Source organism: Anomaloglossus baeobatrachus, chromosome 9 (assembly GCF_048569485.1).
Source record: "Anomaloglossus baeobatrachus isolate aAnoBae1 chromosome 9, aAnoBae1.hap1, whole genome shotgun sequence".
NCBI lineage: Eukaryota > Metazoa > Chordata > Amphibia > Anura > Aromobatidae > Anomaloglossus > Anomaloglossus baeobatrachus.
Window position 1 is genome coordinate 15,357,164 of NC_134361.1, and position 27,396 is coordinate 15,384,559.

Here is a 27,396-nt window from a genome sequence, read left to right on the forward strand (position 1 = left end):
GGGGCGAGTGGTCACTCAGGATTTTACTTGGGGGATCAGACTGCAGGGGTATAAATACAAATGCACGGCACAATTTTCTGATTTATATTTTTAAAATATTAAGAAAACCAGGAATCCTTTCCTTTTACACTTCACTAATACTTGTACTTAGTGTTCGTATCACATAAAATCCCAATAAAAACATTCTGTTGGTGCAACATAAAAAAATGTGGAAAAGTTCATGGGGAATGAATACTTATTCAAGGCAATGTACGCGTCAATTATAGACAGTGAAATGTATAGTAATATATGTACACAGTGACTGCACCAGCAGAATAGTAAGTGCAGCTCTGGAGTATAATACAGGAGGTAACTCAGGATCAGTAATGTAATGTATGTGCACAGTGACTGCACCAGCAGAATAGTGAGTGCAGCTCTGGAGTATAATACTGGAGGTAACTCAGGATCAGTAATGTAATGTATGTACACAGTGACTGCACCAGCAGAATAGTGAGTGCAGCTCTGGAGTATAATACAGGAGGTAACTCAGGATCAGTAATGTAATGTATGTACACAGTGACTGCACCAGCAGAATAGTGAGTGCAGCTCTGGAGTATAATACAGGATGTAACTCAGGATCAGTAATGTATGTACACAGTGATTGCACCAGCAGAATAGGGAGTGCAGCTCTGGAGTATAATACAGGATGTAACTCAGGATCAGTAAGTAATGTATGTACACAGTGACTGCACCAGCAGAATAGTGAGTGCAGCTCTGGAGTATAATACAGGATGTAATGTGGGATACTCCATGTAGAGGTAAATGATGAGTTTAGTGTGTTTCTTCAGCGATTCCTTATGATTCCTTATTTGACGTTCTTTGCAGCATCCTCGCTTTGCGCAGAGCTGTAGAATATGTTGCTTCTTCCCGGCTCCTTGTGGAACATCTTCAGCCGCCCACGTCCCTCCTCAGATATCGGTGGAGACTGTATGATTCATGCAGTGTGTGTGATGGGGAGACTTCATCCTGCGCAGGTCCGCGCTGCCCGCTCCCTAATACTGCAGAGTGCGGGATCTGCTGCGACCTCGTACCCCCCCTGTGATTCTCCCTTCTTGCGTCTTAAGCAATTCTCCACTCACACACAAAGCTGCAGTCGGCTGCCTCTCCTGCTTCCTCCATACACACGCTCGCTGCTGTGTTCAGACACTTTCGGGCTCCTTTGGTGATTACTTTTCTCCCATAGAACAGAAGGTTCGGCAGTCTGAAATATGGCGTGCCGGATCTTTACCCTCCCTGATGTCTTCTGTCGGGGTAGATTTTGGAGGCCCTGTGCCTGTTGATATTGATGTGTTGGTCTGATGTGTGTTGGAGCCTTTAGGTCACATATTAATGATCCAGTTGGCAGAGAACTGTCATGTACAGGTAGCAGAATTCTGATTGCAGCTCTTGATGTAGCCATGGAATGAAGCTTTTTCTGTTAGTGAGCAGGGTGGTGTTTCGGTGGGGTGCGGGCGGTAGTTTTCTGGCCACGGACTGATCACCACGTTGCCGTTTCGCATTTTTAGCTTGCTTTACCTTTTGCGGCCGCCGCTGCGAGGAACTCGCTGTTTCCAGAATCCGCTTCCGTCTCTTAACATATAAATGTTTTCAGGATTTAGTTTCTGAAATGTTTTGCTTTGAAAGGTCGCAGCCTGGCGGGGTGTAATTGAATTATTTCCTGTGAGCGTGTAACCAGCGGGGGGCGCCGTTCTTACAGCCGGCGCTGCTGAGGTCTCGTTGCTCAATAGCAGCTCGTGTTAGTGGTTGCAAATATCGATCCTCCATGAGTATTTTTAGATCTTGGGGATGAAAGAGCCGCAGCCGTGCGGTCCCAGCCTTTATAGAGGAAAGAGCTGGGGCCGGAACCGCACTCGCGATGGGAACGCTGGGCAAGCAGAGGCCCCATCAGGGCCACCATGCCCTCCACTGATCACCTGGGGCTGCGGCTGTGGCCAGAGGCGCACGTGACCCCCTCTATAGACGTGGATCGGAGGCGTCCCTGCTTCTGCCTTTCCATTTCTCTCTTCATACATTGTTGCAGTTTTGTGTTCCCGTGCTCTTGTTTCTTTACCATATGCCATGTTTCGCATGGAGGGGGCCGTGGTTGCAGCGGGTGGGGGTTTCTGCCTTATCTGGCTGATGTTTTCTGTGCGGATAGAACATAAAGTAAATCTGTACAGTTCTTATTAGGTTATGTTTACAGAGGAAGATGTGAAATTCTACTTGGCAGAGCTGGCCCTGGCGCTGGATCACCTGCACAGCCTGGGAATCGTCTACAGAGACCTGAAGCCAGAAAAGTAAAGTAAAACTTTCCAAACTCCGATATCGCCTTGTCTGTCCCCTGTCTCTACACCCTGAGATCATGGTCTCCATCTTTGCATGCAGTTGCACCCTCTGGTACTTGGGGTACTGAGTTTTCCAGGGTTAGTGCATAGTTCTGTTTCTGAATTCTCACCCGTTACATTCTTCTTTTTTGTTTATTCTATTTGATCTTTTCTACCAAATCCTGTTATGTGTGTTGGTGAATGTGCATTTTAATTTTCAGCATTTTGCTTGATGAAGCAGGACATATCAAGTTAACAGGTAGGTGGTGATTCTGCAGCCGAGCATTTCATTCATCTCATTTGTGCACAGTGGTGATCCGGTCACATCTCACCTCTGGATTTACACTTTGCTCAGTTCATTGTGCACCGTTGTCCCCTCTGCCTTCATTATCCAGCCATGTCAAGGGGAATGGTGGCCTGTAAGTGACACATCGCTGGAATCAGGATCTCTGCCCACACATTATTGCTGCTCTCAGATTAGATGACAAAAACCTGGTGATAGATTCCCTTTTAAGAATAAAAAAAAAAACAAAACCATGGTCTCTTACCTGCAACAATAGCGACAAATCCATTTAGAGCTTATGTGTAATATTACAGTTCAGATTTATGGAAGTGAATGGGGATAGGCTGCAATACCACAGACAACCTGGAGACGGGAGGCGCTGTTTCTGGAAGGGAGCAAGGAAGTTTATCTAATCTGAGACAATCCCTTTAAGAGGGAACCCCTGTTTTATACAATTAAGGTTTTGTTGGCTTATAATGAAGTTCTGCTCCTTTCTCATGTTTTGTGTTTCCATTCATCACTGTCTTCAGGATCTTTGACTGTAAAATGATAAATTCATTCACTGACAAGAAGCAGAGCCTAATTAAAGGGGTTGTTGCAAATTAATAAGTTATTTCATATTGGTGATTGCTGGGTATCTGACCGCTGAGGCCTGCACTGATCCGGAGGCCGCTCTGCATGGCGCCGGAGGCCGCTCTGCATGGCGCCGGAGGCCGCTCTGCATGGCGCCGGAGGCCGCTCTGCATGGCGCCGGAGGCCGCTCTGCATGGCGCCGGAGGCCGCTCTGCATGGCGCCGGAGGCCGCTCTGCATGGCGCCGGAGGCCGCTCTGCATGGCGCCGGAGGCCGCTCTGCATGGCGCCGGAGGCCGCTCTGCATGGCGCCGGAGGCCGCTCTGCATGGCGCCGGAGGCCGCTCTGCATGGCGCCGGAGGCCGCTCTGCATGGCGCCGGAGGCCGCTCTGCATTCTGTGCTTTGTACAACCCCTTTAAGTGCTAGTTTTGATAGGTTTGACACCAATCTTTCCTTTGTCTTGATATTTTGCTACAGTGTATCAGTGCAGGTAAATGTATCAGTCTGGATACAGTTGTAGATGATGGAGCTCACATGGTCGACGCGGCAGAGGTCGTTCCTCCACCTTCATCATTTTATCCACTTCTTGCCGCTCATCTTCATACATCTCGTTCTGCGTGCAGCATGTGATCATTGAGCAGCCGCCCTTGTTATAACTGCAGAATTTATGAATATTTTGGGGTAGACAGACCCAACTAACCCCCACTGTAAGGTGGCGCCTCCTTGTGCCCATCACAGGCAGCGACAGCCCCTTTAGTTTGGCGCCCCTCCTAGGGCTCTGATATTAATGCCTGGCGGGGCGGTCAGCACTCAGGGATGTTACGATAGGGGGCACTTTTGCATTTCTTTTGTTTTTCCAGATTTTGGCCTCAGCAAAGAGTCGGTGGATCACGAAAAAAAGGCATATTCCTTCTGTGGTACCGTGGAGTATATGGCCCCGGAAGTGGTGAACCGACGGGGCCACACACAGAGCGCCGACTGGTGGTCCTTTGGTGTCCTCATGGTAAGATCCTCAAAGAGTAAGTCCGGCCGTGACTGTGATATTTGGTGTGGTTTTCTAGGTTCCAGTCTGATGTCGCTTTTACGTAATGCAGAGAACATGACCTGATAGCACACAGGGCAGGGAAATATGGCGGCAAACTGCGGCATCGTCCTCCTGGCTGCTGTGTATCAGACAGACAGACAGGCGGAGGATCACCAGACAAGATTGCTGCAAAATAACAAAAAAAATAAAAAAAAATATAATATTTCAGATTTATTTTTGTATTATACTCCAGAGCTGCACTCACTATTCTGCTGGTGCAGTCACTGTGTACATACATTACATTACTGATCCTGAGTTTCCTCCTGTATTATACTTCAGAGCTGCACTCACTATTCTGCTGGTGCAGTCACTGTGTACATACATTACATTACTGATCCTGAGTTTCCTCCTGTATTATACTTCAGAGCTAGAATACTCCAGGTATTAAACAAGCAGAGGATGCTGGGGAATTGCTGCTCTAAAGCTTGATAATTGTGATTGCAGCTTGTAAATTCCTATATGTATATATGTGACTACACCAGCAGAATAGTGAGTGCAACTCTGGAGTATAATACAGGAGGTAACTCAGGATCAGTAATGTATGTATACAGTGACTGCACCAGCAGAATAGTGAGTGCAGCTGTGGGGTATAATACAGGAGGTAACTCAGAATCAGTAATGCAATGTATGTACACAGTGACTGCACCAGCACAATAGTGAGTGCAGCTCTGGAGTATAATACAGGAGGTAACTCAGGATCAGTAATGTACTGTATGTACACAGTGACTGCACCAGCAGAATAGTGAGTGCAGCTCTGGAGTATAATACAGGATGTTACTCAGGATCAGTAATGTAATGTATGTACACAGTGACTGCACCAGCAGAATAGTGAGTGCAGCTCTGGAGTATAATACAGGAGGTAACTCAGGATCAGTAATGTAATGTATGTACACAGTGACTGCACCAGCAGAATAGTGAGTGCAGCTCTGGGGTAAAATACAGGAGGTAACTCAGGATCAGTAATGTATGTATACAGTGACTGCACCAGCAGAATAGTGAGTGCAGCTCTGGGGTATAATACAGGAGGTAACTCCGGATCAGTAATGCAATGTATGTACACAGTGACTGCTCCAGCAGAATAGTAAGTGCAGCTCTGGAGTATAATACAGGAGGTAACTCAGGATCAGTAATGTAATGTATGTACACAGTGACTGCACCAGCAGAATAGTGAGTGCAGCTCTGGAGTATAATACAGGATATAACTCGGTATCAGTAATATATTATACCCGTGCTGTTGATCTTGGCTCTTTGTGCTTTCTATGAGTCTCTTGTTATATTATACTATTTCTTTCTATTCTCTGAGTCTGAGATATAATCAGTCTTTTTTCTTGATTGCTGTAGCCACTCTGTTGAGGTAAATATGGGAATACAGCTTCAGACACTTTGGTGTTTGTGTTTTCCAGTTTGAGATGCTGACGGGGACTCTGCCGTTTCAAGGAAAAGACCGGAATGAAACGATGAACATGATACTGAAGTAAGCGCTCTGCCCGGGGGTGGGGGGTTTCTAGGAGTCGCAGGTCATGACACATTTCGTTCTTTTTTTTTTTTTTTTTCTTATCGTGCTGCCGATGCATCTTATGTAGTGAATCCTCCTCTATTAACAGCAGTTGCACACTTCTCTTGTTACAATGTATCGGGGCAGGCGAGAGCGTCCGGGGCCAGGCGAGGGCGTCCGGGGCCAGGCGAGGGCGTCCCGGGGCCAGGCGAGGGCGTCCCGGGGCCAGGCGAGGGCGTCCCGGGGCCAGGCGAGAGCGTCCCGGGGCCAGGCGAGAGCGTCCCGGGGCCAGGCGAGAGCGTCCCGGGGCCAGGCGAGAGCGTCCCGGGGCCAGGCGAGAGCGTCCCGGGGCCAGGCGAGAGCGTCCCGGGGCCAGGCGAGAGCGTCCCGGGGCCAGGCGAGAGCGTCCCGGGGCCAGGCGAGAGCGTCCCGGGGCCAGGCGAGAGCGTCCCGGGGCCAGGCGAGAGCGTCCCGGGGCCAGGCGAGAGCGTCCCGGGGCCAGGCGAGAGCGTCCCGGGGCCAGGCGAGAGCGTCCCGGGGCCAGGCGAGAGCGTCCCGGGGCCAGGCGAGAGCGTCCCGGGGCCAGGCGAGAGCGTCCCGGGGCCAGGCGAGAGCGTCCCGGGGCCAGGCGAGAGCGTCCCGGGGCCAGGCGAGAGCGTCCCGGGGCCAGGCGAGAGCGTCCCGGGGCCAGGCGAGAGCGTCCCGGGGCCAGGCGAGAGCGTCCCGGGGCCAGGCGAGAGCGTCCCGGGGCCAGGCGAGAGCGTCCCGGGGCCAGGCGAGAGCGTCCCGGGGCCAGGCGAGAGCGTCCCGGGGCCAGGCGAGAGCGTCCCGGGGCCAGGCGAGAGCGTCCCGGGGCCAGGCGAGAGCGTCCCGGGGCCAGGCGAGAGCGTCCCGGGGCCAGGCGAGAGCGTCCCGGGGCCAGGCGAGCGTTGTGCCACCGCTGATCTTGGTCTTACAGATGATTGCCTACGCTGATACATTGTAACAAGCGCAGTCACTCTGAGCTGAACATTCCCATGCGACAGTCTAGTTGCTATGGATACAGTGTAATGAAGTTGTATTGTTACCACTCCCTAGTTTCATGTGTGTGTCCTATAAATGCATTTAATTGGAGATTGTGTGCCTCGTCCCTCATTGCCCATGGGAAAGGTTCTGTGCCCCGGCCGCTCTCTGGGTGGTCTGTCACTTGTGCGTTTCGAGTACTTTTTAACTTGTCTGACCTTTTCTCAGATCAAAGCTCGGGATGCCGCAGTTTTTAAGCCCCGAAGCTCAAAGTCTCCTCCGAATGTTGTTCAAGCGGAATCCTCTAAACCGATTAGGTGAGTTTCCCTGTGATCATCACGATCCGCGCTCGGCCCCTCCAGACACCTTTAATGCTGTCCTTAAGGCGTCTCTCCTGTGACTATGGGATGTGAAGACTTTCTCTGACCTCCTAATAATCCAGCATCCAACAGATCATCTTGATGTTGGACTAAATTACGGGACAGAAATTTCAGGATGATGCTAAGATGCCCTCTGACCTTAATGTGACCTTGTCTGACCTCTTGACTTCACATGTCCAACTGTTCAATGTTTACCAACTTTTTGTTCTCAAGAAACTTAATGGCAAAATTAACAGGTGTGTGATTCATGAACCACCCAATAAATTTCGGGGTTCAGTTAAAATTGGTGTTAACCCCTTCACGACCAAGGACTTGTATATGCATGCTCAGCCGTGTCTGTCCCCTTAATGCGGGCTTGCGCAGCAAGCCCACGTTATCCCCGCACACGTCTGCTGGTTTGATCCAGATCCACCCACGCCTGTTATCTCTTTAGATCGCGCTGTCAAACTCTGACAGCGCAATTTAGCACTCGTCAGCAGGGACGCCAATGGAGTACCATGACTGTGTGGGGTCAGATAATGACCTCTGTCGCTGCTATGACTCACTTCCTTTGAATGTCTGCAGAGCACAGAAACCACCAGAGAGCAGCATTTCTGCTGATGCTTAGGCATCGCTCTGATCAGCAGAAGCGATCAGACACTGCAGGCACAAAGTCCCCTTGGAGCTAGGAAAATCACTAGAAATTGTAAATTAAACCAAAAAGTGTATGTATATGTATGTGTGTATGTATGTGTATATATATTTCTCAAAAGTTTAACTCACCCCCCCCCCTTTTGCCACATTGAAAATAAAACAATAATAAGTTTATCGCCATAAAAAATATACACTTTATATAAAAATATAAAATATTTAAAGGGAACCTGTCAGGTCCTTATGCGTTCTAACCTACAAGCAGGGACTACTAACCCCTTCCTACCCATCCCTGTGTTGTAATATTGTGTAATGGAATGTATAAAAAAAAAAGTTTTATTACTTACAGGTTTCCTATGTAAATGATCAGCGACTCTAGTTCCCTGGGTGTCGCATCGCCCCATGGGCGTGATACGATGCATTTACATGAGTGACGTCCCCGTCGCTCCTTGAGATCCCGGGTGTGCTCGCTTACCATTCCCGCAGCCTTGTTATCCGGGTGCTCGCTTACCATTCCCGCAGCCTTGTTATCCGGGTGCTCGCTTACCATTCCCGCAGCCTTGTTATCCGGGTGCTCGCTTACCATTCCCGCAGCCTTGTTATCCGGGTGCTCGCTTACCATTCCCGCAGCCTTGTTATCCGGGTGCTCGCTTACCATTCCCGCAGCCTTGTTATCCGGGTGCTCGCTTACCATTCCCGCAGCCTTGTTATCCGGGTGCTCGCTTACCATTCCCGCAGCCTTGTTATCCGGGTGCTCGCTTACCATTCCCGCAGCCTTGTTATCCGGGTGCTCGCTTACCATTCCCGCAGCCTTGTTATCCGGGTGCTCGCTTACCATTCCCGCAGCCTTGTTATCCGGGTGCTCGCTTACCATTCCCGCAGCCTTGTTATCCGGGTGCTCGCTTACCATTCCCGCAGCCTTGTTATCCGGGTGCTCGCTTACCATTCCTGCAGCCTTGTTATCCGGGTGCTCGCTTACCATTCCCGCAGCCTTGTTATCCGGGTGCTTGCTTACCATTCACGCAGCCTTGTTATCCGGGTGCTCGCTTACCATTCCCGCAGCCTTGTTATCCGGGTGCTCGCTTACCATTCCCGCAGCCTTGTTATCCGGGTGCTCGCTTACCATTCCCGCAGCCTTGTTATCCGGGTGCTCGCTTACCATTCCCGCAGCCTTGTTATCCGGGTGCTCGCTTACCATTCCCGCAGCCTTGTTATCCGGGTGCTCGCTTACCATTCCCGCAGCCTTGTTATCCGGGTGCTCACTTACCATTCCCGCAGCCTTGTTATCCGGGTGCTCGCTTACCATTCACGCAGCCTTGTTATCCAGGTGCTCGCTTACCATTCCCGCAGCTTTGTTATCCGGGTGCTCGCTTACCATTCCCGCAGCCTTGTTATCTGGGTGCTCGCTTACCATTCCCGCAGCCTTGTTATCCGGGTGCTCGCTTACCATTCCCGCAGCCTTGTTATCCGGGTGCTTGCTTACCATTCACGCAGCCTTGTTATCCGGGTGCTCGCTTACCATTCCCGCAGCCTTGTTATCTGGGTGCTCGCTCCTCGGCTTCAGGCGCGCTCTGCGCATGGTCGGGACCGCAGGAGTCTTCTGAGCAATAAATTGTTTGAGATGAGGAAATCTCCATCACATTCTTCTACTTAAATGCCCGACTTTCATGATAAAATATCACTGTAGCATGAACTTTATGCATAAATATATTAATAAAAGTGCTGTTTTTAAATTTGCATCCTTTTTTCATTAAAACAAAAATAAAAAAAACAAACCCTCTCAAAACGTCAAATCTATAAAATTATATAACCCATGTAGTAAGCATAAAGAAAAAAAATACTCCAGGGCTCTTTGTTTGGGTCAGCACAGCTGCCTAGTAAAAAGCATCAAGAGCAGTGAAATCATTGCATTTACCACAAAAATTGTAACAATAAGTTACAGCTTGTGCGATATAAAAGCAAACCCTCATATGGTCTATCATGACAGAATAGTAAAAATAAAAAAATTATAGCTATTAAAACAAAGAGAAAAAACAATTGTCTCTGGCATAAAAATGTAACATGCCCCGCCCCCGAGGAGTCGGTCAGGTTTCCTTGTTGTATCTATCATGTTACCGGCCTCACTGGTCTCCGCCAGCCTCATCTGGTGCAGTTATCTCTGCAGAATTTTAACTAGTTACTAAACTTTTATAGTAAATTTTGATACATTGTAACTGTTTTTCATTACCGTTGATAATTCAGCATCCGTGTCCTGGGACCCCTCTTGTTACTTGAAAAAAGGGGGAGAAGTGTCCAAGTAGAGGGGCTGCAAGGAAAAAAAGGTTTTTCACTTTAAGCTGGTTAATTTTTTTTTTCCATTCATAATTTCGTGGTATTGGGTGGAACTATACGGTGCTTATTTACCTCCAGAAACTGAAATTCTGCGGAGCCCGAATACGTCCATTGCAGACGAGCCTCTATCGATGAAACTAAAGCCTCCCAGTTTCCTTTGCCTTTACATTTTCCTCGTGTTTCTTGCGGCTTTATCTTGTCTCGTGCAGCTACATTTTCCGTCTAGCCCCGTATCTAATGTCTGCTGTGTCTTTGTTCCCAGGGGCCGGCCTGGACCGGGTAGAAGAAATCAAACGGCATCCGTTTTTTGCTACCATTGACTGGAATGTAAGTCGACTACGACTGTCCAATAAACCCTTCTGCTTCATATTCCCATCATTGTCAACATCTCTGCTTTCTGTCAGCAAATGGAAACATTCAAAAGCCGAAAATGTTTCTTTGAGAGTTGTTCCTAATAAAGCAAGTTATCCTTTCTTTGTCGCTCTATTGGGAGACCCAGACAATTGGGTGTATAGGCTATGCCTCCGGAGGCAGCACAAAGTATTACACTCAAAAGTGTTAAGCCCCTCCCCTTCTGCCTATACACCCCCCGTGCTCCCACGGGCTCCTCAGTTTTTATGCTTTGTGCGAAGGAGGCAGACATGCACAGCACAGCTCCACTGTTTAGTCAGCAGCAGCTGCTGACCAGGTCGGATGGAAGAAAAGTGGGCCCATATAGGGCCCCCAGCATGCTCCCTTCTCACCCCACTCTTGTCGGCGGTGTTGTTAAGGTTGAGGTATCCATTGCGGGTACGGAGGCTGGAGCCAACATGCTGTTTTCCTTCCCCATCCCCCTCAGGGCTCTGGTGAAGTGGGATCCTATCGGTCTCCAGGCACTGAGACCGTGCTTCATCCACAACTCCTGTGGAGACTGCTGGATAGGAGCCGGGTTCCATTCAGGGACATGGCCCTGCATCTTGAAGGTACTCTGTATCCCTGTAGGGACCGTGCACGGCAACACCTCAGCTTTGCTGGGTGTGCTAGTGCACCGGGGACCGCGGCGCTGACCGGGTCTATATGTGCCATTACACACTCAGCGTCGCTGAGTGTGTTTATATGTAGGGGCTACCGCGCTAACCGCCGCTGCCATGTGAAACTGCGGCGCGGCTGGGACTTGTAGTTCGCCGGGGACTTCGGCGTCGGCCGCGCTTTTACGGCGGCGACGCTTATACTCGAGTCCCCGGCTTTCTTGCGGCCTAGCTTCCTTTTTCCCGCCCTCAGCCCTGACAGGCAGGGGAAGGGCGGGACGCTGCACGGAAGAGAGGGACAAACGAGCAGCATGAGGGCTGGAGCATGCTTTGCATACTCCACTCCCCTCACTGTGCACTGTGTGAGACGCCCACGGCTCCCTCCTCTCGTCAGGACGCCGCAGCCATTCCTGTCAGCTCCTCCGACGCTGCAGAGAGGGACAAACCCTGGGAAACCCAGACACGGTCTCTGGTGGCCTCACAACCGCTTTAGGCGGCTGGTAAGCAGCACCTGTGGTGTTAGCCCCATGGTGCTGTAGTGTATTGATACATTCTGTGTTATTACTATATACTTTACACTGTATGAGCACAGTTCATTATGGCTATTTACCCTTTTGTGTTAATCAGGGAAAACAATAGCATGGCGCCCACAAAGACAGGGGTGCCAAAAAACAGGATTATTATGCTGCCTGCGCCGCTTGTACGACCCAGCTGCCGGCAGGTCCCATTGACCCTCATTGTGTGCAATGTGTGGCCCCTGTGACTCTCTTCTTCAGCCAGAGCATCTGCTAAGAGGGGCCCAGGGGGAGACACCTGTTGACACGGTCCTTAGTGACGGGGATGGAGTTTGCAAAACTCTCTGAGACTATGGCTGAGATACTAGAAGCCTTGCAGTCCAGGCCGGTATCTCAGCAAAGGGACTCTGTTGAATCATTGTTCCCTGGCCCCCCTCAATTGGACCAACAATGTCCTCCTGGGATACATTCCAGGCTGAGGGTTCTGACTTAGACCCCAGCCCCAGACCGACTAAGCGGGCTCGCTTAGAATTTCCCTCGACATCATGTTGTTCAGGGTCTCAGCGGGGGGAATCTCCGGTTGATGATGCGGAGACAGCTGATCAGGATTCTGATCCTGAGGGCGCTCTCAATCGTAATACTCCAGACGGGGACGCCATAGTGAACGATCTCATTGCGTCCATCAATCAAATGCTGGATTTTTCTCCCTCAGCTCCTCCGGCGGAGGAGTCAGATTATCAGCAGGAGTAATTCCGCTTCAGGTTCCCCAAGCGTACACCGAGTATGTTTCTAGACCATTCTGATTCCAGAGAGGCAGTCCAGAATCACCATGCTTGTCCAGATAAGCGTTTTTTCTTAGCGCCTTAAGGATACACGTTGTCCTTTTCCACCTGACGTGGTTAAAGGTTGGACTCAGTGTCTCAGAGTGGACCCTCCAATCTCACAAGACTGGCGGCTAGATCATTACTTGCAGTGGAAGATGGAGCCTCGCTCAAAGATGCCACTGACGGGCAGATGGATCTCTGGTTGAAATCCATCTATGAAGCTATCGGAGCTTCTTTTGTCCCAGCATTCGCAGCCGTATGGGCGCTACAAGCTATCTCAGCAGGTCAAGCGCAAATTGAAGCAGCCACATGCACGGCCGCGCCACAAGTGGCATCCATTACCTCCCAAACCTCGGCAACGCTATTAGTGCTGTCCTGGACTCTGCAAGCTGTACGGCGGTTGCGGCCGCCAATTCGGTGGTACTCCGCAGGGCCTTATGGCTACGGGAATGGAAGGCAGATTCTGCTTCCAAAAAAACGCTTAACCAGTTTGCCAATTTGTGGCGACAGGTTGTTTGGCGAGCGTCTGGATGAAGTCATCAAACAATCCAAGGGAAAGGATACATCCTTACCCCAGTCCCAACCAAACATATCCCAACAGAGGAGAGGGCAGTCGAGGTTTCGCTCCTCTCGGGGCGCGGGCAGGTCCCAATTCTCCTCGTCCACAAGGTCTCAGAAAGACAAAGGAGCTCTGATGCATGGCGGTTTAAGTCACGTCCTAAACAGACCACCGGGGGCGCCGCTAACAAAGCGGCTTCCTCATGACTTTCGGCCTCCGCTAGTAGCATCCTTGGTCGGTGGCAGGCTCTCCCGCTTTTGCGACACCGGGCTGCCACAAATAAAAGACCGCTGGGTGAGAGACATTCTGTCTCACGGTTACAAGATAGAGTTTACCTCTCGTCCCCCGACTCGACTCTTCAGGTCATCCCCGCCTCCCGAGCGAGCCGAGGCTCCTCTGCAGGCGCGGCGCACTCTGACGGCTGAAGGAGTGGTGATCCCTGTTCCTCTTCAGCAACAGAGCCACGGTTTTTACTCCAACTTGTTGGTGGTCTCAAAGAAGGACGGGTCTTTCCGCCCGGTCCTGGACCTGAAACTGCTCAACAGACGGGTAAAAACCAGGCGGTTCCGGATGGAATCCCTCCGCTCCGTCATCGCCTCAATGTCCCAAGGAGATTTCCTTGCATCAATCGATATCAAAAATGCTTACCCCCATGTACCGATTGCTCCAGAGCACCAGCGCTTCTTGCGCTTCGCCATAGGACAAGAATACCTGCAATTCGTGGCACTGCCGTTCAGCCTGGCAACAGCCCCACGGGTTTTTACCAAGGTTATGGCTACTGTAGTAGCGCTTCTACACTCCCTGGGTCACTCGGTGATCCAGTATTTGGACGATCTGCTGATCAAGGCACCCTCTATAGAGGCATGCCAACGCAGCCTTGACGCTACCCTGGAGACTCTCCAGGGTTTCGGGTGGATCATCAATTTTCCAAAGTCAAATCTGACACCGGCCCAATCGCTGACATATCTTGGCACGAAGTTTCATACTCTCAGCGATAGTGAAGCTTCCGCTGATCAAACAGCAGTCACTACGGAAAGGGGTACAATCTCTCCTTCAAGGCCAGTCACACCCCGTGAGGCGCCTCACGCACTTCCTGGGGAAGATGGTGACAGCAATGGAGGCAGTCCCTTTCGCGCAATTTCACCTGCGTCCCCTTCAATGGGACATCCTACGCAAATGGGACAGGAAGCCGACGTCCCTCGTCAGGACCGTCTCCCTCTCTCAGACGACCAAAGCTTCCCTTCGGTGGTGGCTTATTCCCACTTCATTAGCGAAGGGGAAATCTTTCCTACCCCCATCCTGGGAAGTAGTCACGACGGACGCGAGTCTGTCAGGGTGGGGAGCGATTTTTCTCCACCACAGGGCTTAGGGTACGTGGACCCAGCAAGAGTCCTCGCTTCAGATCAATGTTCTGGAAATACGGGCAGGGTATCTTGCCCTGAAAGCTTTCCAGCAGTGGCTGGAAGGCAAGCAGATCAGAATTCAGTCGGACAACTCCACAGCGGTGGCATACATCAACCACCAAGGCGGCACACGCAGTCGGCAAGCCTCCCAGGAAGTCCGGCGGATTTTGATGTGGGTGGAAGCCACGGCCTCCACCATCTCTGCAGTTCACATTCCAGGCGTGGAAAACTGGGAAGCGGATTATCTCAGTCGCCAGGGCATGGACACAGGGGAATGGTCCCTTCACCCGGGCGTGTTTCAGGAGATCTGTTGCCGCTGGGGGGTGCCGGACGTCGACTTCATGGCGTCCCGGCACAATAACAAGGTACCGACGTTCATGGCACGGTCTCAAGATCCCAGAGCTCTGGCGGCAGACGCCTTAGTTCAGGATTGGTCGCAGTTTCAGCTCCCTTATGTGTTCCTCCGCTGGCACTGTTGCCCAGTGTGTTACGCAAGATCAGGGCCGACTGCCGCCGCGTCATCCTCGTCGCTCCAGACTGGCCGAGGAGGTCGTGGTACCCGGATCTGTGGCATCTCACGGTCGGCCAACCGTGGGCACTACCAGACCGACCAGACTTGTTATCTCAAGGGCCGTTTTTTCCATCTCAATTCGGTGGCCCTCAACCTGACTGTGTGGCCATTGAGTCCTGGATCCTAGCGTCTTCAGGATTATCTCAAGACGTCATTGCCACTATGAGACAGGCTAGGAAACCAACGTCCGCCAAGATCTACCACAGGACGTGGAAAATTTTCCTGTCGTGGTGCTCTGCTCAGGGTATTTCTCCCTGGCCTTTTGCCTTGCCCATTTTTTCTGTCCTTCCTTCAATCTGGACTGGAAAAGGGTTTGTCGCTCGGCTCCCTTAAGGGACAAGTCTCAGCGCTCTCTGTGTTTTTTCCAGAAGCGCCTAGCCAGACTTCCACAGGTACGCACGTTCCTGCAGGGGGTTTGTCACATCGTTCCTTCTTACAAGCTGACGTTAGAACCCTGGATTCTGAACAGGGTGCTGATGGTTCTTCAGAAACCACCATTCGAGCCAATGAGGGATATTTCTCTCTCACGCCTTTCGCAGAAGGGGTTTTTTCTAGTAGCAGTCACTTCACTTCGGAGAGTGTCTGAGCTAGCAGCGCTGTCATGCAGAGCCCCTTTCCTGGTTGTTCACCAGGACAAGGTGGTTCTGCGTCCGGTTCCGGACTTTCTCTCTAAGGTGGTATCCCCCTTTCATCTCAATCAGGATATCTCCTTACCTTCTTTTTGTCCTCATCCAGTTCACCAATGTGAAAAGGATTTGCACTTGTTAGATCTGGTGAGAGCACTCAGACTCTACGTGTCTCGCACGGCGCCCCTGCGCCGCTCGGATGCACTCTTTGTCCTTGTCACTGGCCAGCGTAAAGGGTCACAGGCTTCCAAATCAACCCTGGCTCGGTGGATCAAGGAGCCAATTCTCGAAGTCCACCGTTCGGCTGGGCTTCCGGTTCCCTCAGGGCTGAAGGCCCATTCTACCAGAGCCGTGGGAGCGTCCTGGGCTTTGAGACACCAGGATACGGCTCAGCAGGTGTGTCAGGCGGCTACCTGGTCGAGCCTGCACACTTTCACGAAACACTATCAGTTGCATACCTATGCTTCGGCGGATGCCAGCCTAGGTAGACGAGTCCTTCAGGCGGCGATTGCGCACCTGTAGGAAAAGGCCGTTTTACGGCTCTCTTACGAGGTATTATTTTACCCACCCAGGGACTGCTTTTGGACGTCCCAATTGTCTGGGTCTCCCAATGGAGCGACAAAGAAGAAGGGAATTTTGTTTACTTACCGTAAATTCCTTTTCTTCTAGCTCCAATTGGGAGACCCAGCACCCGCCCTTGTTTTTTTGTGTACACATGTTGTTCATGTTGAATGGTTTCAGTTCTCCGATATTCCTTCGGATCGATGTTACTTTAAACCAGTTTATAATTCTTTTTCCTCCTTCTTGCTTTTGCACCAAAACTGAGGAGCCCGTGGGAGCACGGGGGGTGTATAGGCAGAAGGGGAGGGGCTTAACACTTTTGAGTGTAATACTTTGTGCTGCCTCCGGAGGCATAGCCTATACACCCAATTGTCTGGGTCTCCCAATTAGAGCTAGAAGAAAAGGAATTTACGGTAAGTAAACAAAATTCCCTTCTTTTCCGTAGGATAGGGGTTAATGAACCCTGGGGGTCCAACCGCTGGGACCACCAGGGATCCTGAGATCGGAGCTTTGTAGTGAATGGAGCGGAGATACGCATACACAACCTTTGCTCCATTCAAGACGGATCTGTAGCGTCCTGATTTCGGGATCTCCATGTGTCCCAGCGGTTGGGATCCTAGTGATCAGCACTTGTCTTTTTCCAATGGATAGGAGAGGACTTGCTTTTTTTTGGGAATAACCAATTTATCTGTTACTTCTCACACAGTTGATGGGTTGTTACAATGTGTCAGTGCTGGTAAAAGAAAGTCAGGAGAGCTGAGTGCTGCTGACACCGCAGTGACCCCATCGGCTGTGTGAGCCGGACCGCTCCTTATTGTATACCTGTCGCTCTTCTGTCTGCTCTCTAGAAGCTGTACAGACGGGAAATTCAGCCTCCGTTTAAACCAGCGTCAGGGAAACCTGAAGACACCTTCTGCTTTGATCCTGAGTTTACAGCGAAAACGCCAAAAGGTGAGAAAGTGCCGTAATCCCACGACGAGACAGACAGCTGAATGCAATGTATCCCCCTGAGCCCCTCCTGCGGTGACCGCCCCCTTCTATAGCGACCGCTGGGGATAAATCACTGAAAGCTGGGGGCTGTAGCAGAGACTCTGGGGCACCGCGAGGACGGCCGATGTCACCGAATTACCCCGTGTCTACGCTTCTAATACTGAAATACACATAAAAGAATCAGCAACATTTGCAACAAAATTAGCAACATTCCCTTTCATAAAGTTTATAGGAAAAGTAGGAAACATTTCTAAAAACTTAAATCCTTGGTTTTTGTTTTTTGTTTGTTTTTTTTTTTCTTTTTTTTTTTAGATAAAAATAACTTTTGCCATTGAGTTTAATTATAAAAAATGTACACTGACAAAGCCATATGTTTCTCTTCATATTTCTGGCTGCAGAAGTAACTGAGTAAATGTAGTAGTAAATGAGTAGTGTAGTAAGTAAATGTAGTAGTACGTGTAGAAGTAAATGAGTAAACTGAGGATCAGTCATTGAGCTCATTCTGACAGGCAGTTTATATCACTTTTATCTGTCATTTACTGAGCTCCTCTGAGCTGATTTATGACCACATCAAAGTTCAGGTCAGGATGAGCTCACTGATAGGGCCTCTGAATGCCCGCTGCTCATATTCTTTAATACATGGAGCAGCGGTTTGCCTGTCCCCCTCCACGCTTTCCGCACACACTACTACTACTTGTGGCAAGCAAAGGGAAAAACTGAAACATTTTGTGCAAGTTTTGACCATTAGTTACTTCATTTACACCAAATACTGCGGTGATCTGCGGGATAAATGCAGCGGCTCCTACAGCACAGAGTAAGGTCTATCTACCCGGTGTAACCGGCGCGCACCAATACTAACCAAATAATATGGCCGCCGCAGTACTGCACTATTGTAGTACTGAGCCCATCGATCTCCACCATCTATCTGATGTGTTTGGTGGTCCCCGGCTATCACCTGATGGCAGCTGTCGGTGGAGATTAGGATTGAGCAGATGAAATATAAACCCCTGCTCCATTTATTCTCAGAGACGATGAGTAACTGACAGGGGTCCGGAGGGGGACAAATAGAGACCAAAAGAGGGCCTGGAGATAGGAGGGGTCTGGAGGGGACAAATACAGACCAAAAGAGGGCCTGGAGATAGGAGGGGTCTGGAGAGGACAAATACAGACCAAAAGAGGACCTGGAGATAGGAGGGGACAAATAGAGACCAAAAGAGGGCCTGGAGATAGGAGGGGTCTGGAGAGGACAAATACAGACCAAAAGAGGACCTGGAGATAGGAGGGGTCTGGAGAGGACAAATACAGACCAAAAGACGGCCTGGAGATAGGAGGGGTCTGGAGAGGACAAATACAGACCAAAAGAGGGCCTGGAGATAGGAGGGGTCTGGAGAGGACAAATACAGACCAAAAGAGGGCCTGGAGATAGGAGGGGTCTGGAGAGGACAAATACAGACCAAAAGAGGGCCTGGAGATAGGAGGGGTCTGGAGAGGACAAATACAGACCAAAAGAGGGCCTGGAGATAGGAGGGGTCTGGAGAGGACAAATACAGACCAAAAGAGGGCCTGGAGAAAGGGGGAGATAGGAGGGGTCTGGAGGGGACAAATAGAGACCAAAAGAGGGCCTGGAGATAGGAGGGGTCTGGAGGGGACAAATAGAGACCAAAAGAGGGCCTGGAGATAGGAGGGGTCTGGAGAGGGCAAATAGGGCCTGGAGATAGGAGGGGTCCGGAGTGGGACAAATAAAGACCAAAAGAGGGCCTGGAGAAAGGAGGGGTCTGGAGAGGGCAAATAGAGACCAAAAGAGGGCCTGGAGAAAGGAGGGGTCTGGAGGGGACAAATAGAGCCCAAAAGAGGGCCTGGAGAAAGGGGCAGGTAGGTGGGGTCTGGAGGGGACAAATAGAGCCCAAAAGAGGGCGTGGAGATAGGTGGGGTCTGGAGAGGACAAATAGAGACCAAAAGAGGGCCTGGAGAAAGGGGGAGATAGGTGGGGTCTGGAGGGGCCTGGAGAAAGGGGGAGATAGGTGGGGTCTGGAGGGGCCTGGAGAAAGGGGGAGACGAGGGGCATTGGGAGACAGTTTGGCAGTGTCTCTCGCCCCTCTCTCTTGTCGGGGCACATTGTTGCCTTTGGTAGTCCCTGTAGGATCTGATGACGGCAGTAAGATATTGGCACCTTCTGTATTTTTTTTTTTTTTTTTTTAAATCAAAGACCAAGAAAATTCCCCACATGATCCCTCCTGTCAGAGCATTAGCTGCTTTTTCAATAATCCTTTGGGCATCGTGCAGTGTTCCCTTTATTGGCTCTGTGCAGACTGAGGTTTTTTTGTTTGTTTTTTTTTTAAGTGGACAGAAACGAGAAGTTTTCAGTGTGAACAGTCAGGAAACGTTCCTTCTCTGAAGACCTTTTGGAGCAGTTTTTTAATTGCTGAATTATTTATTTATCATTTATTTTTTTAAGCCTTCTGACTGGTGCGGATGCCATCAGGATACTTTTCATAGACTCTTCATATATTTCCGTTTTTGTTTTTCACTCGGATATTTCAAAACCTGACTCTGCACACTGGTTTTAGAATAAAAATGAACAGAGCCTTAGGACCCTCGCCAGTCGGAGCGCGGCCTCGCCGGTCGGAGCGCGGCCTCGCCGGTTTTGTTACTCTGTCTGCTCCTCCTGGCAGACGCTCCTCACCTCTCCATCTTGTGCTGCAGATTCTCCGGGCGTCCCTCCCAGCGCCAACGCTCATCAGCTTTTCAAAGGCTTCAGCTTTGTGGCACCTTCTTCCATTGAGGAACATAAGATCTCTTCTGTGACGAGCGTCCTCCCGATCGTGCAGGTAACTGGGTGCTCCCGGGTCTGTGCCGTCACCAGTGCGGCGCCTCGGCTGAGGGGTCACCAGTGCGGCGCCTCGGCTGAGGGGTCACCAGTGCGGCGCCTCGGCTGAGGGGTCACCAGTGCGGCGCCTCGGCTGAGGGGTCACCAGTGCGGCGCCTCGGCTGAGGGGTCACCAGTGCGGCGCCTCGGCTGAGGGGTCACCAGTGCGGCGCCTCGGCTGAGGGGTCACCAGTGCGGCGCCTCGGCTGAGGGGTCACCAGTGCGGCGCCTCGGCTGAGGGGGGTCACCAGTGCGGCGCCTCGGCTGAGGGGGTCACCCTATGTTTTACTTTTATCTTAGCAGTTTCATGGAAGCCGCGCGCAGTTCACTGATATCTATGACCTGAAGGAAGACATCGGTGTCGGCTCCTACTCCATCTGCAAACGGTGTATTCATCGGGCCACCAACATGGAGTACGCCGTGAAGGTACAACCGGGGCAAACACATATTGTGAAGCATTACTTATAGTAACTGTTGTCCTCTGTTATTGGCCTCTTAAGACTATTCCTATTTATTTCAGATCATAGACAAAAGCAAGCGGGATCCATCGGAAGAGATCGAGATCCTGATGCGGTACGGACAACATCCGAACATCATCACTCTGAAGGATGTAAGTGCTGAGCATAGACCCTTCCTCTGGGCCTCGTCCCTCCCTTCCCTCTGGGCCTCGTCCCTCCCTTCCCTCTGGGCCTCGTCCCTCCCTTCCCCCTGGGCCCTCGTCCCTCCCTTCCCCCTGGGCCCTCGTCCCTCCCTTCCCCCTGGGCCCTCGTCCCTCCCTTCCCCCTGGGCCCTCGTCCCTCCCTTCCCCCTGGGCCCTCGTCCCTCCCTTCCCCCTGGGCCCTCGTCCCTCCCTTCCCCCTGGGCCCTCGTCCCTCCCTTCCCCCTGGGTCCACGTCCCTCCCTTCCCCCTGGGTCCACGTCCCTCCCTTCCCCCTGGGCCCTCGTCCCTCCCTTCCCCCTGGGCCCTCGTCCCTCCCTTCCCCCTGGGCCCTCGTCCCTCCCTTCCCCCTGGGCCCTCGTCCCTCCCTTCCCCCTGGGCCCTCGTCCCTCCCTTCCCCCTGGGCCCTCGTCCCTCCCTTCCCCCTGGGCCCTCGTCCCTCCCTTCCCCCTGGGCCCTCGTCCCTCCCTTCCTCTGGGTGGCTGTCAGTGGATCTTCCCGCTGACACCTTGTGGCGGCATTTTGCAGGTGTATGATGATGACGGACACTACGTTTACCTGGTGACGGAGCTGATGAAGGGCGGAGAGCTGCTGGATCGAATACTCAGACAGAAGTTCTTCTCGGAGCGGGAGGCCGGCGCCGTCCTCTACACCATCACCAAGACCGTGGATTACCTGCACTGCCAAGGGGTACGAGCCGCAGCCAATCATCAGCTACTGGGTCACAAAGAAATATGTATTCTGCACTGTGCAAACGTTTTAGGCATGTGTGAACACATTTCTGCTTTATATATAGAAATATGAATAGATTGAAATAATTTAATCTATAACATTAGGAAAAACGTTCTGACAGTGAGGACAGTCAGAAAGTGGAACAGGCGGCCACGGGGGGCAGTGAGGGCAGAGAGTGGAACAAGCGGCCACGGCAGGCAGTGAGGGCAGAGAGTGGAACAAGCGGCCACGGCAGGCAGTGAGGGCAGAGAGTGGAACAGGCGGCCACGGCAGGCAGTGAGCTCTCTATCAATGTAAATCTTCAAGTGGAAGCTGTATAAACATATAGCTGGGATGATTTAGGAAGACCTGCTCTCGCAGGGGGTTGGAGCCACTGGCCCTTGAGGTCCCTTCCAATGCTACCAGTCTATGATAACAAAATGCAAAGTGACTTATGAATAAAGAAATGTAAAATATAAATGTTAATGCCTTCAGTATTCGGTGACCGCCCGTCTCCTCCGTCCTCAGTATTCGGTGACCGCCCGTCTCCTCCATCCTCAGTATTCAGTGACTGCCCATCTCCTCCGTCCTCAGTATTCGGTGACCACCCGTCTCCTCCGTCCTCAGTATTCGGTGACTGCCCATTGCCTCCGTCCTCAGTATTCGATGACCGCCCGTCTCCTCAGTCCTCAGTATTCGGTGACCGCCTGTCTCCTCCGTCCTCAGTATCCGGTGACCGCCCGTCTCCTCCACCCTCAGTATTTGGTGATACTCAGGTCTGACCCCAGATTTTCTGTGTATGAGGCTGGTGCGGATCCTTCTGTCTCCTGATCCCAGACAGACGGGATGATGTGAGATCGGGGCTCTGTGTGCCGTAATCATCTCCTGCAGGACTCCTTAAAGAGAACCTGTCAGTAGGATTCAGCATTATAAAGTAAAGGCAGGGCCATAATGGGACAAAAGCGACGGGCGGTCACTGAATACTGAGGACAAAGGTGACGGGCGGTCACTGAATACTGAGGACGGAGGAGACGGGCGGTCACTGAATACTGAGGACGGAGGAGACGGGCGGTCACTGAATACTGAGGACGGAGGAGACGGGCGGTCACTGAATACTGAGGACGGAGGAGACGGGCGGTCACTGAATACTGAGGACGGAGGAGACGGGCGGTCACTGAATACTGAGGACGGAGGAGACGGGCGGTCACTGAATACTGAGGACGGAGGAGACGGGCGGTCACTGAATACTGAGGACGGAGGAGACGGGCGGTCACTGAATACTGAGGACGGAGGAGACGGGCGGTCACTGAATACTGAGGACGGAGGAGACGGGCGGTCACTGAATACTGAGGACGGAGGAGACGGGCGGTCACTGAATACTGAGGACGGAGGAGACGGGCGGTCACTGAATACTGAGGACGGAGGAGACGGGCGATCACTGAATACTGAGGACGGAGGAGACGGGCGGTCACTGAATACTGAGGACGGAGGAGACGGGCGGTCACTGAATACTGATATTGATAGAATTGATAGGAATAATGTTATCGCTTCTGGGGATGACCCTTGTCGCTCTGCGGCGCTGGTTCTCACCTGTCTTGCACGTTTTCACAGTCCTGTATATCGCACATTTCATTCTTTTATACCTTTTCCTTGTGTTTTCAGGTGGTTCACCGGGACCTGAAGCCCAGTAATATCCTGTACATGGACGACTCCAGTAATGCCGACTCCATCCGGATATGTGACTTTGGCTTTGCTAAGCAGCTGCGGGGAGACAACGGCCTCCTCCTGACTCCATGTTATACGGCCAACTTCGTGGCCCCAGAGGTAGAAAATGTGGAATTCTCTGCACAGACCACATATAAGATAATGTAACAGGAAGGTGCTGCCACGTGTAACAACCAGCGCACGGCTCCATGTGTAAGCGGAGCCGCCGCCATCCGCTCCAGTGTTCAGCTCACATAGGCCTGTGTTTGGTCAGAAAACGAGATTTCAGTGTAAAGCATGGGGGACAGGCAAAGCAGCCGCTATCCCTTAAAAAAAAAAGTACATTATATATATATTATATTAGTAATGGAGCGTTATAAGAGGAGCTATTATACTAATGATATACAGCACGTTCGGCCTCGCACAGCCTGAAATGACTGATAGCAGGGAACAATAGTTGTATGTGTACAGCACAGTAAATGATGGGCAGGCCGGGGGTCAGAGTTATATTATGTTGAACATATAGTCCATATGATGAGATGTTGTTTTTCTGTTTTGCAGGTTCTGATGAGGCAAGGATACGACGCGGCCTGTGACATCTGGAGCCTCGGGGTTCTCCTTTACACTATGCTTGCAGGGTAAGAATGATGGCCTATAGTATCCTGGGGAGCGGGTTGTGTCTGATTACAGGAGGGCATTGTATGGATTTACCAGAGAACATTTGCACATGTAATAAAGTGGTGGGGACATACTTGTAATACTGAAGAATGACCACCAGAGGGCGCCCCTATGTGCTGTGTGTTTGAGCTTGGCGCTGTGTGTTTGAGCTTGGCGCTGTGTGTTGGAGCTTGGCGCTGTGTGTGTTGGAGCTGGGCGCTGTGTGTGTTGGAGCTTGGCGCTGTGTGTGTTGGAGCTTGGCGCTGTGTGTGTTGGAGCTTGGCGCTGTGTGTGTTGGAGCTTGGCGCTGTGTGTGTTGGAGCGCGGCGCTGTGTGTGTTGGAGCGCGGCGCTGTGTGTGTTGGAGCGCGGCGCTGTGTGTGTTGGAGCGCGGCGGTGTGTGTGTTGGAGCGCGGCGGTGTGTGTGTTGGAGCGCGGCGCTGTGTGTGTTGGAGCGCGGCGCTGTGTGTGTTGGAGCGCGGCGCTGTGTGTGTTGGAGCGCTGGGCGCGGTGTGTGTTGGAGCTGGGCGCGGTGTGTGTTGGAGCTGGGCGCGGTGTGTGTTGGAGCTGGGCGCGGTGTGTGTTGGAGCTGGGCGCTGTGTGTGTGTTTGGAGCTGGGCGCTGTGTGTGTGTTTGGAGCTGGGCGCTGTGTGTGTGTTTGGAGCTGGGCGCTGTGTGTGTGTTTGGAGCTGGGCGCTGTGTGTGTGTTTGGAGCTGGGCGCTGTGTGTGTGTTTGGAGCTGGGCGCTGTGTGTGTGTTTGGAGCTGGGCGCTGTGTGTGTGTGTGTGTGTGTTGGAGCTGGGCGCTGTGTGTGTGTGTTGGAGCTGGGCGCTGTGTGTGTGTGTGTTGGAGCTGGGCGCTGTGTGTGTGTGTTGGAGCTGGGCGCTGTGTGTGTGTGTTGGAGCTGGGCGCTGTGTGTGTGTGTTGGAGCTGGGCGCTGTGTGTGTGTGTTGGAGCTGGGCGCTCTGTGTGTGTGTTGGAGCTGGGCGCTGTGTGTGTGTGTTGGAGCTGGGCGCTGTGTGTGTGTGTTGGAGCTGGGCGCTCTGTGTGTGTGTTGGAGCTGGGCGCTGTGTGTGTGTGTTGGAGCTGGGCGCTGTGTGTGTGTGTTGGAGCTGGGCGCTCTGTGTGTGTGTTGGAGCTGGGCGCTCTGTGTGTGTGTTGGAGCTGTGTGTGTGTGTTGGAGCTGGGCGCTGTGTGTGTGTGTTGGAGCGCGGCGCTGTGTGTGTGTATTGGAGCTGGGCGCTGTGTGTGTGTGTTGGAGCGCGGCGCTGTGTGTGTTGGAGCGCGGCGCTGTGTGTGTTGGAGCTCGGCGCTGTGTGTGTTGGAGCGCGGCGCTGTGGCTGCGTTCACCCGTCCCCGTTCTCAGCGTCCCCTGCTCCTCTCCTGTGGTTACAGGTACACGCCTTTTGCGAATGGCCCTAATGACACTCCGGAAGAAATCCTGCTGCGAATAGGAAGTGGGAACTTCTCCCTGAGCGGCGGGAACTGGGATACAGTGTCTGATGCGGCAAAAGTAAGTGCGCCCTCCCCCTTATCTTGATATGTGAGAGGTTTGTTATTTTGCTGAGTGACCTGAATCGTTTCCTTCCTGATGCAAGGACCTGTTATCGCACATGCTCCACGTGGATCCGCACCAGCGATACACCGCCGAGAAGGTGTTAAAGCATTCCTGGATCGCCTGCCGAGACCAGCTCCCCCATTACCAGCTCAACCGGCAGGACGCACCGCACCTTGTCAAGGTAATGGCAGAGCCCACTCCTGTAATGGGGCCTGTGCAGCATCGCCGCCGACTCTTGTACAGGGCTAAGCGCAGCATCGCCTCCGACTCTTGTACAGGGCTAAGCGCAGCATTGCCGCCGACTCTTGTACAGGGCTAAGCGCAGCATCGCCGCCGACTCTTGTACAGGGCTAAGCGCAGCATCACCGCCGACTCTTGTAGAGGGCTAAGCGCAGCATCGCTGCCGACCCTTGTAGAGGGCTAAGCGCAGCATCGCCTCCGACTCTTGTAGAGGGGTAAGCGCAGCATCGCCTCCGACTTTTGTAGAGGGGCAAGCGCAGTATCGCCGCCGACTCTTGTAGAGGGGTAAGCGCAGCATCGCCGCAGACTCTTGTAGAGGGCTATGCGCAGCATCGCCGCCGACTCTTGTAGACTGGTAAGCGCAGCATCGCCGCAGACTCTTGTAGAGGGCTATGCGCAGCATCGCCGCCGACTCTTGTAGACTGGTAAGCGCAGCATCGCCGCAGACTCTTGTAGAGGGGTAAGCGCAGCATCGCCTCCGACTCTTGTAGAGGGGCAAGCGCAGCATCGCCGCCGACTCTTGTAGAGGGGCAAGCGCAGCATCGCCGCCGACTCTTGTAGAGGGGCAAGCGCAGCATCGCCGCCGACTCTTGTAGAGGGGTAAGCGCAGCATCGCCGCCGACTCTTGTGTGTGTCTAACTTTCTATATGTATATATAATCAGCTGTTTTTGTGACGTATTATGGTCTTTGAGGATGGCAGCCCCCGGATTTAACGCTCTTCTTTCCCATTCCAGGGAGCAATGGCGGCCACATACTCTGCGCTGAACCACAAGACTTTTCAGCCGCTCCTGGAGCCGGTCGCCGCCTCTAATCTCGCCCAGAGACGCAGCATGAAAAAGCGAACGTCGACGGACATGTAGAGCGAGCAGGAGCCGGGGAGGGAGGATCTCGATTACTTGAATATTCTGTGCAGGTCTCCCGGGAGGTCTGTGCTTCATTATTCGTCACTATCAGGGTACGACACCGGGCCGCGCCTGACACTCCTCACCTGACAATTACACCTTCATCAAGATGCTGTAAATTGTGCGTTTATTCCATGCCGGACTGTATACATATAAAGGATCGTGGCCAGAGGTCGCCCATTCTCCGGTAGTCTGGAGTCTGCCGCCTCGAGGTGACGTTCATCAGTATTCCGCGGCAGCAGACGAGACGTCCAGTATTCACAACCCGCGATCCTGTGCTGCGGGGGGCACGGCTCCGCAGACTGTAACTTATTCTATTCGCTATCACTGTGTTCACCGTGTCGCTGTAGTCGTTAGGTAATCCTGGGAGCGGCAGACGCTGCCGGTCACCCGAACAAGTGCTTTACTCCCTGCTGTAAAAGCCTGCGCTGCTGGTAGTCACCGGGCATCACCGGGACGGCTGCCGCCTGGACGGGGGACTCTGCCGTTGCCGTGGATTTGCCGTGCATTAATTTATCTGGGGTTGTATATAAGTCGTGCGTTGCGTTCAATTGTACAAATCTCTGGTTTTTTTTATGTTATTTTATTTTCTCTGTATCGGGAGATGATTTTACCCGCGATGGTAAAGTTTATATTTTTGTAGAATCAAGAACCAAAATAATATCAAAGGTCAAAGGTGGGAGGAAGCGGTGGGGAAAACGGCGGCGCAGGGGGGGGGGGGTCACCGGAAGCTGAACTCGCCGGGGCGGATGTGAAATCGCACTTACTGATGTTAAGTGGTGGATCTGCAGATGGTACAGGGGGAAAACGCTTTACAGAGCTGTTCTGACGTGTTTTGGTTGGGTTCCCCCTTTAAAGGGAATCTGTCAGCAGTTTTTGCTATCCCATCTGATGGCAACATGATGTAGGCAAAGAGATCCTGACT

At 52.2% G+C, this 27,396-nt stretch overlaps 1 protein-coding gene across 3 annotated transcripts in view; it reads left to right on the forward strand.

Moving 5' to 3' along the window:
* The window catches only part of RPS6KA6 (ribosomal protein S6 kinase A6), a 71,482-nt gene extending 44,321 nt beyond the window's left edge, over positions 1 to 27,161 (forward strand). For 2 of the 3 annotated variants that reach the window (XM_075323081.1, XM_075323083.1), the window contains exons 7-22: positions 2,209 to 2,315; positions 2,564 to 2,601; positions 4,058 to 4,200; positions 5,685 to 5,755; positions 7,007 to 7,095; positions 10,382 to 10,446; positions 17,034 to 17,136; positions 19,879 to 20,003; positions 20,342 to 20,467; positions 20,562 to 20,651; positions 21,228 to 21,389; positions 23,073 to 23,234; positions 23,676 to 23,752; positions 25,166 to 25,283; positions 25,369 to 25,509; positions 26,304 to 27,161. In XM_075323081.1, coding sequence (XP_075179196.1) covers positions 2,209 to 2,315; positions 2,564 to 2,601; positions 4,058 to 4,200; positions 5,685 to 5,755; positions 7,007 to 7,095; positions 10,382 to 10,446; positions 17,034 to 17,136; positions 19,879 to 20,003; positions 20,342 to 20,467; positions 20,562 to 20,651; positions 21,228 to 21,389; positions 23,073 to 23,234; positions 23,676 to 23,752; positions 25,166 to 25,283; positions 25,369 to 25,509; positions 26,304 to 26,429 — 1,743 coding nt within the window. In that variant the 3' untranslated portion in view covers positions 26,430 to 27,161. The remainder of the gene's footprint in view (positions 1 to 2,208; positions 2,316 to 2,563; positions 2,602 to 4,057; positions 4,201 to 5,684; positions 5,756 to 7,006; positions 7,096 to 10,381; positions 10,447 to 17,033; positions 17,137 to 19,878; positions 20,004 to 20,341; positions 20,468 to 20,561; positions 20,652 to 21,227; positions 21,390 to 23,072; positions 23,235 to 23,675; positions 23,753 to 25,165; positions 25,284 to 25,368; positions 25,510 to 26,303) is intronic. The other variant, XM_075323082.1, reaches the window with a different exon arrangement.
* The last annotated feature ends 235 nt before the right edge of the window (positions 27,162 to 27,396 follow it).